Raw genomic sequence first — 19,344 nt, 5'->3', positions numbered from 1 at the left:
TTTCTCTAGCCAGCCTAACGCAACTTCTAATGCTTCTTTAGCCAGATTCCAATTCTTTAGATGAGGCAAACTGCATTTGTTTGTGTAGGTATCTGACACAGTATAACATCAGCCAAAGACAAGAAGGCGCATCTTTGATAGTAAGGATTATGCACTTGCCTGATGTCTATTGATCGGCAGTTCAGACCCACCAGAGGGCCCCCACAGGGCGCTCGACTGTCCTGTAGGATGGCTCTGGGTCAGGATCAACTTGATGGAATCCAACAACAATGAAGTATGTGGAACACATGTTCTAAGGAAACATAGTTTAGCATCTGCTTTTTCTAATCTTTGGGCTATTCCATACAGTCATACCTCAGCATTCATGCAGGTTCAGATCCAGACCACCTCCCCAAAGCTAGTATCACGATAAAGGAACCCATACAATCTATGTTTCTGTGTCTTGGTACATATAAAACATATGTTTATACTATACTGTAGCCTCATAACGATGTGATGTCATTTTGAAAAATTTTAAATATGGTGATAATTATAAAAATGTGACAGACACAAAGTGAGCCAACACTTGTAGAAAAATTGTGCTGATAGACTTTCTCAAGATTGGCTTGCCACAAATTTACAATATATATTTTAAAAGTCTGTAAAACACAAAAGAATGAAGTGCAGTAAAACAAGATATGTCTGTATTTCTGTGTACCTTTTCTACTTGATAGGAGCTGGACTGCTAGTGGAAGGTCAATAGTTCAAAGCCATCCATTCCTGAGAACCACTAGCCGCTCTAAACTTTCTACTCCCATCAAGATGACAGCCTCAGTCAGAAACCTTACTTTGAGCCGCTATGAGTCAGAATTGACTTAACGGCAGGGAGTTGTGGTTTGGGGTTTTTTAATTGAAATCACTGGACTTACAGGTGGATTCTGTGAGTAGTAACAGGACTAACCCAATTGACTGGCTGCCTGGCTTCCCTTTTCTATATTAACGTCCAATTATATTGTTTCTAGGAAGAAAACTGTTAGATTCGATAGAATATTTAGAAAATATGCACTGGTTGATGAATGGATGATTTCAGCAGATACTTTGTTTTTATTTCTTGTGAATTGCCATGTCACTCTCTTGACCAGTGTCATGAAAATCATACCGTGTTTTGTATGACTGTACAAAACAATCCGTAGCTTGTGATGTTTGGAGAAAAGGACTCATTTTGTTTGTTTGTTTATAGGATGTCTGTATTTCTTTCCTTATTGAAGTTAATAAAGATGGTGGAATCTCCATAATCTCACTTTGCATCTACCAAAATTGAGGTCATTTATCAAAATAGGGTAATGGTTTCATTAAGGATTTCAGTTTGCTGTGCAGTGAGCTATTCCTTGCCAGAACAAGACCGTATCACCGCCATTAGGAAAGCAACTGGTACTTTCTACGAAGCAATCCAGGGTTAAGAGGGAATCCAAAAGAAAGATATTAAGATAGTTGCTTTTATTTTTAGCCTTTAGTCTTTTTTTTAAAGCAATGAATAAACAAAAAAAGATTGATTACCTTTAATAGCATAAAGAAAGAAAGCATCGGTCAGCAATGTTGAATAACTTTATCTAAACAATTTAATAACTTGTAGGAAGAGTGAAATGACTTTTTAAATGTTATTATTACAAAATATATCATTATAAATGTATCATTTCAGCTACCTCTGGAAACCATGATTTTTAATGATATTTCAAATAATGTTGCCACATCTTGATTATAGTCCTGCTTAGCTGTCTAACACAATACATTGAAAACAAATCTTACAATCACACACAGGAACTCTTTCCTATCGTTAAGACAGTCCTTTAACCATCCAGTGTCACTGCCACTGAGTCAACTCTGGCTCATAACAGCTCTATTTTAAGTTTGGAGATAGCGCGTGGCTTTGAACCAGCTCCCTTATGGTTAACAGGCCAAAACGTAGCCCACAGTGCCACTGGGGAGTCTTCATTTTATCATCTCTGTGTTTTAACCATCCAGATCCTACATCTGTCAGAAAGTGTTGTGTCATTTTGTTATCCAGAGGGAGTACGTGGCTATCATGGGTCACATTTAAGAATTGGTGAAGAGTTCTCATAATAAGTTAGTGATTACTACAGAATAAGAAATGTATGTGCACTCTTATGATATATTGGAATAGCCTATCATAAATTATTTAAACAGTATTTAAAAGTGATATGCATACCAAAAATTTGAAGTAATCCTATTTAGTAAAACAATTATTTATGGAAAATTTGATTTTAACATTTCTAATTTACTAATAGCCAATGATAATTAATTCTAGTCAGAGAGTGTGTACTAAACAACATATTTTGGAGACAAAATTGAAATCTGTGTGTACATGTATATCTTTATATATACACTATTTTTATAATATTTGTTATATAGATCATGTTATAGGATCATTTTAATAAAGAGTGAAGAAACTATTTTATATATTCATTTAATTTGTGCTTATATTTTATTATTCATACCAATATCTCTAGATACCATAATGTAGAGAGTTGTTTAGAAAAATAGTTTTAGAGAAATTATCTAATAATTTAGAAGAAACTGTTTGTATATATGCCAAATTAATGTCTTTTAACCAGTGTTTTCTTGTCATTCTTATGTCTGCAGATATAATAGCAAAATTTGGGGATAATAAGTATATTAATATAAAGCATTTTATTACACTTTGAAAATGGTGTTACTAATTTATTTTATTTGGGCAGAATTTCGAGAATAGAACTATTAATTGGATTTAGTACCACTTTAAATAAAATGAATTTTAAAAATTTATTTTCCCTAGGCATTTAATAATCTTTCTATATAGTATTCCCTTTCAGATAAAATCGAATTCTTAAAATCATTTTTACCACTGAAGTCATACAGGAGCTGTTCGTATGCTCAATCCTTTGAAGCTTTTCATTAACAGAAAACTACCCTGGGTTGCTTCTTTAGAATCCCTGTAAATGTTAGAGACATCGTCTACTGTACGGGAGTGTCCTTATTGGATGAAGATGTCTGGGAATTCATCTGGATGAAATTCCATTCTACCACAGCAGTTTCTGAGAAGAAAATATTGTTGGAAGCTTTAACTTGTAGCGATGACCGGAATTTATTAAATAGGTAGGTCCACTAATTCTCTTATCAACTTGTAAATGTGTAATGAAAGTAAATGTGTAAAAATATGAAATTTCCCTGGGGTGAATTTTATGTCGTTGACTCTATGCTAATCAAGGAGCCTGGTGGCATAGTGGTTAATCATTGGACTGCTAACTATGAGGTCACCAGCCTGTCGGAGAGAGAAAGACAAGGCTTTCTACACCTGTAAAAGTTGCATTTCTCAGAAACCCACAAGGACAATTCTATTGTGCCCTAGAGGGTCACTGTGAGTCAGAATTGACTCAGTGGCACTCAGTAAATGCCACTGCCAGCTGGTTGATTCTGACAAATGGCAAATCTCCAGAGCAGAATAGAACTGCTCTTTTGGGTTTCTAAGACTATACATTTTTACAGGAGCTGACAAGCTTGGCTTTAGCTGCTGGTGGATGTGAACTGACAAACGTGTGGCTAGCCACTCCATGCTTCCCCCCGGCCCGCACCCATGGTGCACCTTAAAATATCATTGATGTCTGCTCTATGTCAGGTATTGCTTTAGGCGCTCGGCATTTTATTTTCAAAATAATTCAACAAAACTCTTTTTATTGATGAGAAAACAGATTTAAAAGACTAATTTCCGACAGATCATAATAGTAAAACCAGCAAAAAGAGGTGAACTACTGTACTGCCTCTGAGAAGACAATGAGGCCATTTATCTTTTATTGATGGTCTTTACATAGATATGGCTTATGCTCTATCCACAAATATTTGACCCCGCCTTTTTTATGAGAAAAAATGTTGAGTGAGTAATACCATGGAGTGTTTAGGTGGATTTTTGTCACGGAGGGCAAGTGAACTCATAGATAGCTTATTAAAGGAGCCATGCAAATGGAATGTGGACTGTGACCTTGCCCTTAACTTACAACGCGTTTTAACAACTTCAATAAAAGCACGCTTTCTGGATCATCTCAATGCCACACATCTTGGAGACTGGGTTTATGTGTTCAATCAGGATTCAATATTCAAATACTGTAAAAGTGGGTGTGTAAGAGGATGGAGGTGCCCTTGAGCCTCATTTCTTTTGAAAAGTCTGTAATGTTTAAGTGCTGGTAAGCTTCTATTGAGGGAAAAGACTAAGTCAGTGTTGCAGGGCCTGGCTGACAAACGTGAGTAGTTGGGAAGGACAGCTTAGACGCAGAGGAGCAGCACAACTGCTTCCTCTGAAATGTGCTTTCCGAAAGCATAGACAAAAAGGTTTCATTTCCTTAAGTGTTAGTTACCCCAAAATGTACCTCTCTATATCACAGAAAAAAATTAAAACCTTAGGACGACTAAAGTGGCTTGACTCCGGTGATGGGTGCACTTTTGATAAAGACTACGATGTTTAGGTAAATTTATATACGAACATACTTCATTATAATAGTAAATGTTTACTATTAAAAGTGATTAAAAGTGAGAACTTCATCACCAAATGAATATGGTGAGTTCTCCATCTCCTAGATATTTTCAGTTTAGTTAATATAGTTATTTTGAAATATGAGTTTACCCTTTCCTTTTGTAAGCAAATATTTGTTCCACTGATAAATTTAGATTAATAAAATTGTCAGTGAACATTTATTTTGAAGAATATGGCAAACTAAATTGTGTTTTTATTAGGAATATTATAAAAATATTTATTCATTGAACTAACGATCTTCCCACAATTCTATTCTTAAAGGCTTCTGAATCTGTCTTTAAATTCTGAAGTTGTCCTGGATCAAGATGCAATAGATGTCATTATTCATGTGGCTAGAAATCCACATGGCCGAGACCTTGCCTGGAAATTTTTTAGAGATAAATGGAAGATACTAAATACCAGGTAAAAATAATTCAATTATTCCTACCTACTTTAGTAAACTAAAGGTAATTAGTGATAAAGTCCAAACTTTTGTGTTATATATAGTCAAGATCCAAGAATTTAGAAGTATTGTTCATATATTTATAGTCAACTGAAATGTCAATTAAGTGTTGCTATTATTTATATAAAATTCCAAATGATTTTATTAAGTCTATTAAATTACTCATTTATTAAATATGGATAGCCTTAATAATTAATTGCATATGTAGAGGTTGGGAACTGCAAAAGGCTTAATGCAACAACTTGCCTGAAAACCTATCAATTTGTCCAAGAGTCCAAGAAATTGCAACATAAGACTCCTATGTCCTTACCATTTATATAAAAAAATTATAAGCCAAATATGACATCATAACAAGACAGATGTTAAATACATTTATAGAATAGTTTAATGTCCTTACAATTTCTACAAAATACCTGAAATAAGACCATAACACAAAAAAGGTACATGGAATCAATTTGAATCATTGTAAGATTCTAATTCCAGTAGAATTCATTCCCAGGACATCTTGGTTCATGGTTAAATTTCTTCAACTTCAATTTTTAAAAATTTCATTAAGTATTTAAATATATTAAAATAAATGTTAATTTATGACTGATAATCTCTGTGGTATCTTAAAATTAAACTTATTATAGAGCATGTAAATGTTACATATTCTTAAATGTCCCTATACAGTAACTATGCCTACTGATCTTCCTCTTAAAAATTGGTATGTAGACTTTATTATTTTTAAGTACAGCTTTATCAGCTCCTGCTATCCAGAATTATATCTGGATGAATTTATCATATTGAAGCATACTTTTATGTACAGGTAGCTCATTGTCAGAAATAATTGGTAGCCGGCTCTTTTTTTAAGTTCATAATTTGGAATAGTTGGAAGCTTAGCGTTTACTTTGTAGTCATGCAAGTATTAGATTGGATTGTCAGATATTTAGTGTAAAGTTAATTTATGTAAGCATTTTCTTTTAAAGTTTATTGTTACCCGATCCACACGTTCCTTTAGCGAGCGCTTTTGCAATGCAATAAAATGCATCTATATATCTTAATGTCAACCCAAGGGTTTAGTTCCTTTTCAGCCTATTCCACTTCACTAAAAGTGATTCAAAGACAAAGCGATTGAAGTTTCCATACATCTTCAAAATGGTGGAGCTTCCTTTGACAGACAGGATAAGGATGGATGTCTTCATCTGCTCTCTTCCTCTGTCAATCCTTGGCTGTTGGAGCAGTCTTTTTTCTCCTGGATATCTTGTGAGCTATCAAGCAGAGCCACCCTATGTTCACTACAAAGGAAACCACCAGGCCTGTGCCATCCTCACACCTGTCCATGGCTGAGTTCACAGTTGCAGCCCTGTATCCCTCCTTTTTCATGAGTGTCTTCCTCCTTTCGGCTGCTCCTCTATTTTACCAACCGGATATCCTTTCTGGGGATGGGTCTCTCCAAATATGAGCAGTAAAGTCTTGCCATTCTTCACTTCTAAGGAGCATTCGGTCTGTAGTTCATCCACGGTGGGTGTGTTTGTTCTTGGGCGGTCCGTGCTTCTTCAGTGTGCCTCACCAGCACCATCATTCAGCTGCATTCATTCTTGGTTGGTTTTCCTCATACAACGACCGGCTTCACACACATGTGAGGCCATTGAAAACATCATGGCTTAGGTCAGGCACACCTTAATCTTTAAAGTAACATGCTTTCTTTCCAAGACTTGAAAGAGGTCTTGCAGTAGATTTACTCAATGCAATGTGTCCTTTGATCTCTTGACTGCTGCTTCCATGAGCTTGATTGTGGATCCAAGAAAGACAAAATCTTGGTCGACTTCAGTCTTTTCCCCATTTATCAGGGCATTATTAATTGGTCCTGTTGTGAGTATGATGATATTCTTAATAATGAGTTGTAATCCATACTGAAGGGTGAAAACTTTGATGTTCACCAGCAAGTACTTCAAGCTATGTTGTGTCATCTTCATATCACAGATCGTCAGCCTTCCTTCAATCCTGATGCCACATTCTTCTTCATTTAACCCAGCTCCTCTGACGATATGCTCAGTGTACAGATGGAATAAGGCTGGTGAAAGGGGCACTCCGGTCAGCTCTTTCCTGGTTTAGAAACCAGCCTTTAGTCCCTTGTCCTGCTCAGGTTCTGAATGAGCACAACTAAAGTGTCCCGGAATTCTCATTATTTTCAAGTGTGTTTATATATAAATAATATACTTCACATATTTCTAACTGTATAATATTTATTATAAGTTTATAATATCTCTATGGTTCATTATAAATTTATAAATATATTATAGATTCATAGATATGTATAACTAGATATATGTTGGCAGTGAAAATTAGAGATAGCATATAAAGAGGATATAATCTGAATCTCTAATTTTTGTTACCAAATCTCATTATGGTTTAAATTATTCTCAGATATGAATCTCTATCATATATTTCCCCTAACCTTCTCTTTATATCAAGCTCCTGTTGTGGGTCTCCTTGGACATGTGCCTAGAAAACTAACCTCATGTTTTTCCTTTTAGTTCCCTCTACACAGTGACTCATAAAGCTGTCAACAAATTGCTCAAGCGCACGAGCTGGATTTCTCCGTATGAATCTCCCTACCTTTGCCCTATATCCCCAAATACACTTGCGAGCTTTTCATCTTAATAAGTCTTAATGGTCTCTTGGCTTCTTCCTTCCATTCCTTGCTACGTGTGCCCTAATGAGGGTTCTTGTCTTTCCCGTGTTCATACTCTATCTCACTCTATCTCAGTAGGCAATCCTACGCACACGCCACCCTTTGTCCCCTTTCCTAAACAGTGTTCTAAAAGGTAAATGTGATGTTTACCTTCACTGGTTCTGTGTCACACCTGAAACACAAGCTCCTTAAAAAGCTCCCCTGACTGCTCTCTTGGCCTCTTCTGCTGCTGCTCTTCCAAACCTCATAGCATATGCTCCTGCCGTGCCCCACCCCCTTGCTTTTTCTGAGTGGTCCTCCCTGCGACACGGACGCACTCCATTGTTGATCCTAAGCCCTGCGTTTCCCGGAAGCATCCTCCGAGGTCTCAGCTAAAGAGGCCTTATTTGAACACTGCTTGTAATTGTATCATCCTCATGCTTCTTCTTCCCATTTTCCGTTGCCCTCATTATACCCATGTTTGCCACAGTGACCATTACTGCTCTTTTAGAAGAAGAATGATTTTTATTACTTTACAATAGATCACATCTGTAGCCAGTGATTATGTGTTTTATATATATAATTTCTTAATTGTTTACCTTTACTTAGCTAACACTTTATTCATGGGCTAGTTAGAATTTACGACATTCACATCAGGTAGTGATCTATCTCAGCCTCCTTATTTAACAGATGAAAACTGTAGCTCCCGAAGTTACATTATTTTAGGTTCCACAGTTAAAAGCTGCATCAGAAACCTTATGTAACAGTCACTGGACCACTGCTCCTCACAATTCAGTCGCAGTTTTTATTTACTTAACTTAATTTTTAAGGTATCAATGTCGGTTTTGAATATCCTTAAGAATATTTGAGATATATCAGTAAAATAAGATTTTTGTCCAGCTTAACAACATGTGCCTTGCAACATGAGTCAAATAATTATTCTTGCTATACATTATGCAAGCCAAAAGAATAACTAGATATTTTACTTTAATATCCACGTGAGAAAATGCTATCATTTTAGCAGCATTGTTGGGAAATTTGGTTCAATTCTTAAGAGTGAACAAAATGGAAAAAGCAGTGTCAGTTATGATTGATCAAGCCAAAGTGCTAGTCACGACTGTGTGACCTACTGATAAAATGTCAAAGTTGTTCTGCTGCCTTCTTTCTTTTGCTGAGGTTCTTTTACATTTAATACATTTAATACATTAAATACAGCTTTAAAGTTTTAAAATATCTTTTCCCAAAATCTTGGATTAAAAGTACCCACTGCCATTAATTTTATGAAGATTTATTGTCCCCTGTTGTTCATAGAGGGTTTCTGAGACTTGTGAGAGCAGATAGTCTCAACTTTCTCCCTTGGAGCAGCTGGTGGCTTTGAACTGATAACCTTGTGGTTAGCAGTCCAGTGCATACTGGGTTATAAGCATATTAAACACAAAACTCACTGCTGTGGAGTCAATATTGACTCATAGGGACCCGATGTTATAAAAGCACATTGCCACACCTTGCTCCCATGGAGAGGCAGATGTTCCAACCCTCATCCTTTGCTCAGTAGCAGAGAACTAACCTCTGTGATACCAGGGAGCCTTTGAAGTTTGTTTCCTCGGTGTCCCTGTCATTGAGTGGATTCCAACTTGTAAAGGCTCATAGAATAGAACAGCTCTTCCTGGTTTCTGCTGCTGTAAAACTTTTGTGGAGCAGAAAGCCTCCTCTTCTCCTGCTGAGCAGGTAATGGGTTTGAACTGCTGGCCTTGCCCATTTACTACAGCTAATTGTTTTTAGTTCCCCGTCAAATGGATTCTGTGTCCAGAAAAGCTCTGCCCCAGAGGTTTTCAAGACTGTGACCTTGCCAAAGTAAATTGCTAGTCTTTGGAGGCATCTCTGGGTAGGTTTGTGCTGCCATTTTGTTTAGTAGTTTAATGCATAAATATCTTAGATCATGTACCAGAAAACTTTGAGCCAAATCTCATGGATCTGAAGGTATCCCATAGCCATGATTGTCTCCTTTCTCATCATCGAGTTGATTTTGACTCATGGAGATCCTATAGGACAAAGTAGAACTGCCTCAGTGGGTTTCCAAGCTACAAATATTTATGAGAGGTGAAAGCCTCATCTATCTGCCCCAGAGAAGCTGGTGGTTTCAAACTGTTGAACTTGCCATTAGCAGCCCATTGTGAATCCTACTCTACCAGAGGACTCCTTAGGGAAATAGGGAATCCCCTTAGGGAAATAGCTGGGACAATTCAAGACTTTCTAAGGGCAGTCAAGATAATATTGTTCAACATTGGTCAATATTACCCTTGAGAATAACCTGAAAATACCTTCATACTAACCTTTCTTAAACTGCTGCCTATAGTAATATTATTTTTTTTCTATTTTGAGGTATGGAGAAGCATTATTTATGAATTCCAAGCTTATCAGTGGAGTTACAGAATATCTTAATACTGAAGGAGAACTCAAGGAGGTAAATATTTTAAGATGTTCTTTTATAAACATATGATTATAGATGAACTTTAAACCATTTCAAAATGTATACCCTTTCCTTTCTACAAACACACACTCATCAATGTTAAAAAACACTTTAGTCAGATCATTAAAATAATAATAATATACTGCCGTTGAGTCAATTATGACTCCTGGAGACCCCGCGGGACTGAGAGAGCTGCTCTTGAGGGCCGCTGAGGCGTGAGTCTTTGTAAACGCCTATGGCCTCCTCTGTCTCCAATGCAGACCCCGGTGGGTGCAAACAGGGAACATTTCCATGGGCAGCCATGGCCTGCCGACCCCACCACCGGCTCCTTCTCAGATCCTTTATTGCTTGCAAAAGAGATTGCATCTTAATGGTTTCAAACCAGGGAGCCCTAAAACTTCTCCAGAAATCTTTGTTCCAATTGTCGCTGATTTTGTGAACCCAGTTTAGAATACACCAAAGTGCAAACCAATCTTGGCGATGACGCTTCATTTGGATGCGAAGGAGACCAACGTTAGTGCTGAACGACGGAGTTTGGAATCCGTCCCACTGGTTCAAAGCCATGTCTCGTCGTGATAGCAGTGTTTCAGGCTATGTAGAGTGACGCACTGGATGGATTCAAATGTATTGAAAGGAGCCTCTTCAGCAGTATGTTTTGAGATGGATCCATTGCATAAAAGCTGCTCACTGCCATCACAAATGAAATGCACTAAACTACACTTCATTTTTTAGAAGGCTCATGTCCACTTTGTGCGGTATATAATGTTTCCTGTATCCTCGAGCTTGATTTCTCTGAACACTAAAGCACACCCACTTGTCTAGTAGCTCTTCTCCCACAGAAGTGGGAGGGGATGGTGGGGAGGGGTAAGCAGGTGGCAGAGGAAAGAGCAAACAATAGAAATATTTGAATTTATTAAAATGAAATATGCATCAAATAGTGTTCTTCTCTCTCCTGAGGCTTTCCTCTATGATCAAGTATAACCGAGCCTTGACTTCGTGAGCAATGATTTCCTCGTTTTTCACTAATACAAATACTCGATGCTGTGACCCAGAACTTAGCAATTAGGCAACATGCCCCTAGAAAGATTAACTGTGGCACCATTTTATTATCTCATAATATTGTCCACTCCTCCGTGATTATTCCCCCAGCACTAACTTGAGTTATTTCAAGCCGTGCACTAACCTAAGCTGATTCTCTGATTGTGATGGTTTGAATTTCAATGTTGATTCCTGGTATGTGTGTTCCCAACACCGAGTGATTTAATTTTGAAAATCTCAGCATGTATTTTACTCTTTCTTTAAAATAAAAGAAGATAAATGGGCAGGACTTTTTCATATCCTTAAGACCCAGAAAAAGCAGTTAAATTAATGATAGCTTCTAATTTTTCTCTGATTTTAAATGAAGTATTTGTGATTTTACATTCAATAATCGGCATGAAGATTCCTTTATGCACAACGTGTATAGACATTGAAGTGAACCCAAGAAACAAAAGATCTTTCTTTCCCTCTCTCTCCCCTCCCCTTCCGTCCCCTCCCGTCCAGCCCCCCCCATACACACCCTCTCCGGGTACTGCCCTGTGTCCCCTGGGCTTCCGTTCTCTTTGGACTCATGCCGCCTCCTCCTTCTCTTCTCTCATGCTTCTCTGTTCTCGCTGCACCCTCCATCCGCCTCTCCTCCCTGACTGCTCACGTGCTCCTGTCTTCCCTCTCTCAGCTCTTCTGTCACCGTATATCATTCCTCTTTCTCCTTGATTGCATAATATACCCAGGCCATGAAAAAGAGATCTTGTAAATCGGCATTTAATTAACTTTATATACTAGCCCCTTTAGTTCACGGATTTAATTATATATTTAATTTTTGTTACTTTATTTCATCGATGCTTTACATGTTCTGAGATGCCCCTTCTTGAGAGGTGTCATTTCAAATATGAAACGAAATTAGGACTTTCATTTTGTTATCTACAAAGTCGCTAAATTCACAATAAAGGCTTTCGGGGAGTGAGCCATGAATCTCCCCACTAGGAACTGCGGGCTCTGACTTTCTAGTTTAGGAGCTGCTGCCTGAGGCTCTTGCATACTTTCCTCATCTACTCAGTTTATAGCATCGGGGGCCATTGTCGATTGCATGGGGCTTCATTTGTATTGTGACCCCTTCTTCCTCGAGTCGAGCAAGGACAAGGGAAATCCTTTTCCATTCTCTAATAGTCCGTGATCCTCATAAGCAGAAACCCAATGTGCCCAATGCCATGTTCATGCTGTCGTTTGTAAGGGCTATTATATCCAAAGAGAAGCAGCACCTTTATAGATCTTGAGGGCTCATTTAGGCCTGTAATGATTCCCAGCAGCTTTAAACCCAGCTCACCGCCATTGAGTCCATTCTGCGCCAGAGGGCCTTTAGAGGTCAAGGTCGAACTGTCCCTGTGGGTTTCTAAGACTATGATCCTTTACTGGAGCTTTTGAACTGCTAACCTCGAAGTTAGCAGCAGCCCAAGGCTGCTATCAAGGCTCCTCCACATTAGTTTTAGGCCCATTCAATAGAAAAGATGGTACTGTTCCACAATATCATCCTTGACTCTGCCTTTTAGTACCTGAAACCTGCCCTGTCCTCCGAAAGGCTGGCTCTGGTAACTAGAATAATAGTTCTCCATAAGCAGCCTTTCGTCACTTCCTTCCTTTCAGGTCCGTAGAAGTGCAAGGCAGAGGTCTTTGCCATTTTTCCAGTGACTGGTCCTCAAGCAGTAGTTTCTAACATGGAAACCACGGTTTCTCTAACCTCTGGAACCTATTTCAAAGTACTTCCCGTGAAGAATATCGACATTGATATCACATTTACAGTTTCATGTGAAAAATCTAAGTCTCATGAATGGAAAATTTCCGTCTACTCATTTGAATTAAATTTATTCATTTGCATAGTTACTAAGAGTATATTATGTTTTACAGTTCTAGAGCAAATTAAATATGTGATGTTAGCGTATAAATTGCCCTAAAATAGAAGTTCTCGTGTAAAATCCTAAAATGTTTTAATAGAGATTTTTTCAACGCCTACAAATTTCATGCTAAAAAGAAGGAGCGCAATAGCCCCTGGCACGGGCTAAACTGGACACGCGGTTGCATCGTAGCGTAACGTTGCATATGTAGTTAGACGCTCCATTTTAAAACTGGCAGCAGCAAACCACCTACCAGTGTGTGCAGAAATGAGCTAACTGGAATGCCACGTGGCTTTCTTAGGTCGTACACCCTCTAAAATGAAGCTGGGGCCGGGGGTGGGGGCACTGAGATCCCCGTGCCATAGGACTAGTTAGATGGCTGCTCAGACCACATGTTTGCCAGAAGAGCTATTGAGAAATACAGGGAATAAAGTCAATTTATGCCAAATATGGAAAGTGGACCAGATGTGTTCTAATGAACAAGCTATTCTTAAAATGCATATGAGTCACCTCGGGCTCCCTGTGCTCACAAGGGAAGTATTTAGTGCTCTTAAATAGTGATTTAAGAAACGAATCCCCAGAAAGCTGCCAGTTTGTCTGTTCAGAGTTCTCTTTCAGAATAATCTGACCTACTGTTCTTGGTCAATAGCGCATTCATATTCAAACCCATAGTTTGCCTTTGAGGAAGACTTAAGAGTTTTACCTCCTGCGTCCAGACCTGCTTACTATCTCTTACAGAGGCCAGAGGATGCTCCACAAAGTCAAAGTTGCTAAGGGGTAATTTGTCACTATCTGGCTTATTCCGTGAATGCCTAAGCAAAAATGTGATAATGCAGGGCAATTTTTAAAAGGAGTAGATGTTTCTTGTTTTGCTGTGTGTGTGTGTGTGTGTGTTTCTAATTGGCAAGCATTATGAAAACAGTGCCATTTTGTAAAATTATACTTATAATAAGTGAAAATCTATATTCAAAATATCAAATATATCGGTTGTTATTTTAAAGATATAGACAGACTAGATTCTTAGGGTAAATATATAAATAAAATTTTAAAATGAATTGTGCTAATCAGCTAAATTATAAGTGCTTCCATTAGACTTCCCTGGGGACATGTTAATGTGTGTGCATATTCTAGCTCCACACTCGGGACACAGTGCCTGAACTATTGGATACAGTGGCTGACATAATGAATAGCAATCCTTCTCTTCTCCTCTCTTTACTATATATACATTTGCTCGATATCAAATCCATTTCAGAAGAGACATCAGAGATCATTCCTTATGATCTATATAGATAGCATATTTTGCATTCTTTAACTAGATGCCTTCTGTACTTTTAAAACAGATATATTTCTGATCTATGATTATCCATTGCTAATCCTGCCGGTTACAGGGCTTTGTAGACAATTTTGCAATTAAGAAAATGCACCAATACCATAGAAGTAAAATTATTCTGTCATAAACCAAGCTATCCATGTACCAATTTCTAAATTAATTCAGAAAGGTATAATTAACTGCATTTAAATCCCTCCCCATTGCTCCCTTCCCCTGAACCAATCTTGATGCATTGCACTTCCCTGCTTTAAACCCTAGCATACAGTCCATGTGGCGCCCACCATGTGATGAATCACACCCTCCCTAATTACGTCTCATAATGGTTCTGTGTTACAAGTTGATTTTTCACATTTGTCTATTAGCATTTCAATTGTTGGTTGGCTGCCAGTTTCTTAAAACAAATGGAACAAAAAGAAAAACTGCTCGTATGTATTTAATCTTGAAGCTAAATCCCCGATCCCAGAGTATGTGAAGTCTCCATAGAAAATCAGATCAATAAAAATTATGACAAAGCAGTTAACAATACTGTGTTTTTATTAAGTACGTTCTGTAGCTAAAGGAGACCATGATCCTCCTCCTGTCTTTCCAAGTCCAGTGACTGAGGCGACTGCAATGTCGTTAGTCATTCAGACCTCGTCTTATATTCCCCCCACTACCCAATATCCTGCGCTTTCCTTGCCCTCGGGGCAGTGCCAAGCCCCGAGACTGCCGTCTATCCAAAAAGTAAACTTTATTTTGATATTCAGTGTGGGAGAATTTTTTAACCTTTGGTATTCTTTCTCATTAGAACTAACCGTTTGCCACATTTCATCAAGAGTCTGGAAAGATCTGCTAACTGTGTCCCTTTTAATATCCATTCACAAAACAAAAGGCCTGACGCGGAGCTGTTTCCATTCTTAGATGTATCCCCCCCCACCCCATTCCGAAAGCAAGCATCACATCGAATTGACCTATCTGCTATCATACTACAGGCAAAGATGCGGATCTCTGCCCGACCCTGGCCTACAGGGGGGGTATCGTGAGTCAGAGTGAACTTGATAGGTCTTCATACTGCCTTTATCGCCAGGCTAGCTCACACAGATTACATGCGTCTTCTGCAGTGATTGGGACACTTGGTCTCCAATAGTTTCTCGTTCACATATGTTGGACAAAAGGTCTAAAAATGAACACGGAAGCTTACCTTTGAAACAACTCTATTTCCAGCTGAAGAATTTCATGAAGAACTATGATGGGGTAGCTGCTGCTGCTTTCTCACGAGCCGTGGAAACCGTGGAGACCAACGTGCGCTGGAAAATGCTGTTCCAAGACGAGCTTTTCCAGTGGCTGGGGAAAGCGCTGCGACACTGACGTGTCTCATAAACAACTCACCTGGGACTTTCTGAGAAGACCTGCATGATGTGAAGTGAGGACTACGAGCCGCGTGAAAAGTGGCCAGACTTTCAAAGTGTTAACGTGTGGGAGGACATTTTTGTTGTTACTGCCATTCTGTTTTGTTTTTGTTTGGGGGACTATTTTAGTTTCTTTCAGGCTATCTTTTTATCTTATTGGGCATTCTCCTCTAAGGACGTTTCTGCAAGGGAGACGGGCCATGATGCCTTCAGCTCTGCGTTCCTTGCTGTACAGGACCAAACACAAGTGATGATGCATGTTAATGTCACAGCCACTTTGGAAAACATATTCAGAATAGTTTGTGCATGGTTGTCAGGTCCTGCCTGTGTTCTAGCATGATTACTTAACATGTCCAATGTTGTATGTGAATATATGTTACATCTAGAATGGGCATTATGCAAAAGCACAAAGATTATCTATGACAATCAGTGTTGCAGTGAAGGAAATTTAAAATGGGAAGTATAAAGGGAGTTATTCCTAATTATAAGTGCAAATTACATTTTAGGGTGTCAGTGTCACTGATTTCAGCACTTGGATTGTCAGGCAATGATTATTGTGTTGCTAACTCATTTTCTTTGAGTTAAAGCTGTGTATACATTTAAAAAAGGCATACAAATAATGTATGCATATGTATATGTACATAGGGAACCCCCGATGTATATAGTATGTTGTACACTTCACATGTGTAAAAGAATTACTTCTGATCAAAGAAAATTTATCCTTTTTTATAAAGATATGCAGACTTTAAAAAGGCTTAAAGTCATTTATCTCAACACCACCTTTCCTGAAAATTTTCTCATGAATTTCTCAATTATCAAGGGTTTTGTCTACTTCCTGGACAATAGGTGTGCTCTACTACATGAAGATAAGTTCCAACAAATGTTATGTATAAATGAACTACGCTTCGGCTCTCTTCAATAAGTGCAACCTTGAATCTTAGATATGGAATCTGTCAAAATGTGGATCCAAATGTGTGTCATGTAAAAGAATGCTGTAAAGTTATAGTTGGCAACGCGCAGAAAGTGTTTATTTTCCATCTTATTTGTGTTCTCCTCTCAAGTTCCATCATCCAGAGCGCGAAAACGGTTCCTCTGTCTTGGTCTTTGCGTCTGCAGTCCCCCAACTCTCCGTTAAGCAGCAGCCCTGCCTGAAGGGAGTCCCTTAGACTCAAGGAGCCTTTAAGCTGCTAGGCCCACTGCTCACATGAGAAGTGACTTCCTGTATGTTACTGTGTAAGGCTTTTCTGTTGGTGTGGACAAGTCTGTTCTCCTGGGGGATTATGATCAGCCCTTTTCATGGCTATGTTAAAGTAGCACAAATGTTTACAAAATGGTATGCTCACCCAATAGGCCAGCTCTCTAAATGTTCCTTAAATGTTCTAAAATGGGTATATTTTAAGTATGATTATAAAATATCAATACATAACTACCGTATATCATAAGTCTATCATTGCCTATTTCCTTGCACTGCTATACTTTTATAAATCAATGAAACAAATATACTCAAACTGATAATTACTGGATACTGGAAACAAAAATTTAGACATCTCCAATTTATTTTAAATTTGTAGAAAAGAGAAGGAATTCGTTAGTCCAAATCACACATATGACCTAAAATTGAATCTTATCCATTTTACCTGTTACTCTGAATTGAGCTTTTCAGGATTTTGTTTTCTCTAACCACATGAAACCAAGTACTCTTAGTTGTTTCAACAAGGCATGGCAATTTTTACTATGAAATTTAAAATTCACTTCATTATCAAACACGATGTTTCCTTTACTATATATCATTTTATAAACAATGAGAAATAGTCGATTGCCATCTAGGTTCCAAATATGTACTATGTCACCCTTGGATCCATGCAACAGAGAAGATGAAAACTTAGAAGGTGGTATCTTATTTTGACTGGTTTACTAAAAAACAAACAAAACCAACTTCGTGTTTGTGGGTTTTTTTTAAATTAAATTCACATTTCTAGTTTTGCATTTGAAAGAACTTTAAACCTCTTTTTTCCTCCCTACTGCTAATAATCCTAGCTCATTTTCAGTATGTTAGTGGCTTTGAACAACTGGTTTCAGCTATACTGTCAAACCCTATGTGTATTATATGTGCAGTGTTCAATACCTCAGACAAACTTTACCTACAGAATGGTGATATAATGACACTGAGATGGCATTCTTTATGCATTTTTCAATAATTTATCCTTTGCACTGTTGATAATTATACCAGACTTTAAAGTTTTTTAGTTATATAAATAAGTAATATTTTGAAAATAATAAGATGACCAGTGGTATTTCTTGGTATACTCTGTAAAATGTAGTTATAAAGTTCTGTTTTCTACAGACATTTTATCTTCTTCTGATTTTTTTTGCTTTTACAAACATAATATACATGAAATCACACATTGTTTCAAAGTGTTCAATCTGTAGGCTTAAAATTTTTAGTGTCTTAATATGTGTATTCATATAACAACAAAACTTGGTTTCAATTGGAAAGGATTAAATTAGCTACCACACTGAGTGGAAAACTGATCTAGCCACCTTGAAAATAAAATGTTTTAGTTTTTATTTCCAACTTTCACAAAGTGATTCCTTCCTTTAAAATTGGCTTGTGATCTTTGACATTTTGAAACTATATAAATATCTATAATGCTAGGTCTATTCTTGAATTTCAATAATATGGATTTTTAGAGCTTAAATTCCTTTCATTTATATTGTATTTGAGTTCTGTGGTAAAATAGTTTTAGTATTTTCCAGCCAATATTTTGCAAGGCGTTTAATATGATGCTATACGTTTATATACTGTATGTCATCTTCCAAGGACTTTTACATCTGCTATTATATTTCATTCCTCACAAAACATAATACATTTTATCAACCCCAATGTCCTTCTGAGGATATTGAGACTCAGAGTAACAAGTCAATCTTTGGAATATTTGATCATTGTTATTTTGATTACACATACAACTGCAAGTATCTCAGGACAACCCTTTTTGGATTAAAATACAAAAATATGCTTAGAATACCTCTCTCTCCATTGCATACATTGCACACATTTTCCAACTATATGAAGCAGCATTAGAATACCTAATAAAATTTATCTACAATAAATGCATACTTTTTTGCTGTCTGGATTTCTAATTTGTATGATATCAAACAACTGGGTCCAACTCTAACCCAGCATTTACTGTGATCAGCATAAGTATCGCTGTCTGCAACATCCACGGATTTCAACACTGTAAGCTCTTTTTTCTTCTATTGAGTTGTTTTATTAAAACCTTAATATACTGATCATTTGCTTCTCTCAGAAACATATCTTTGTCTCTATCTGTCCTGACTGCTGGTTAGTCTATCAGTAGGATGGTTATCCATCAGAATCAGTGAAAATAATATTCTGTAAACATACTTGGCAAACTTTTGCTATGTACATAGACTCAATTGAAAAACTACAGTTTTATGCAACAACCGTACTAGATTACATTTAGTAAGGGAAATGTTATATGCGTCATTCTTAGCTGTCGTCTAGTGAGTCTCTGGTTGTTGACCACCACAGGTGCTGTAGCATCGGAC

General features: G+C 37.5%; 1 protein-coding gene across 1 annotated transcript in view; it reads left to right on the top strand.

The window, feature by feature from the left end:
* The window catches only part of TRHDE (thyrotropin releasing hormone degrading enzyme), a 524,500-nt gene extending 505,490 nt beyond the window's left edge, over positions 1–19,010 (top strand). The window contains exons 16-19 of the mRNA XM_075551269.1: positions 2,965–3,132; positions 4,823–4,963; positions 10,042–10,123; positions 15,590–19,010. Of these exons, the coding sequence (XP_075407384.1) occupies positions 2,965–3,132; positions 4,823–4,963; positions 10,042–10,123; positions 15,590–15,733 (535 nt within the window). The 3' untranslated portion in view covers positions 15,734–19,010. The remainder of the gene's footprint in view (positions 1–2,964; positions 3,133–4,822; positions 4,964–10,041; positions 10,124–15,589) is intronic.
* Positions 19,011–19,344: the final 334 nt, after the last annotated feature.

This window comes from Tenrec ecaudatus, chromosome 6, assembly GCF_050624435.1.
Source record: "Tenrec ecaudatus isolate mTenEca1 chromosome 6, mTenEca1.hap1, whole genome shotgun sequence".
NCBI classification, from domain to species: domain Eukaryota; kingdom Metazoa; phylum Chordata; class Mammalia; order Afrosoricida; family Tenrecidae; genus Tenrec; species Tenrec ecaudatus.
The sequence above is the reverse complement of the archived record's forward strand: the minus strand, read 5'-3'. Positions and strand labels throughout refer to the sequence as shown.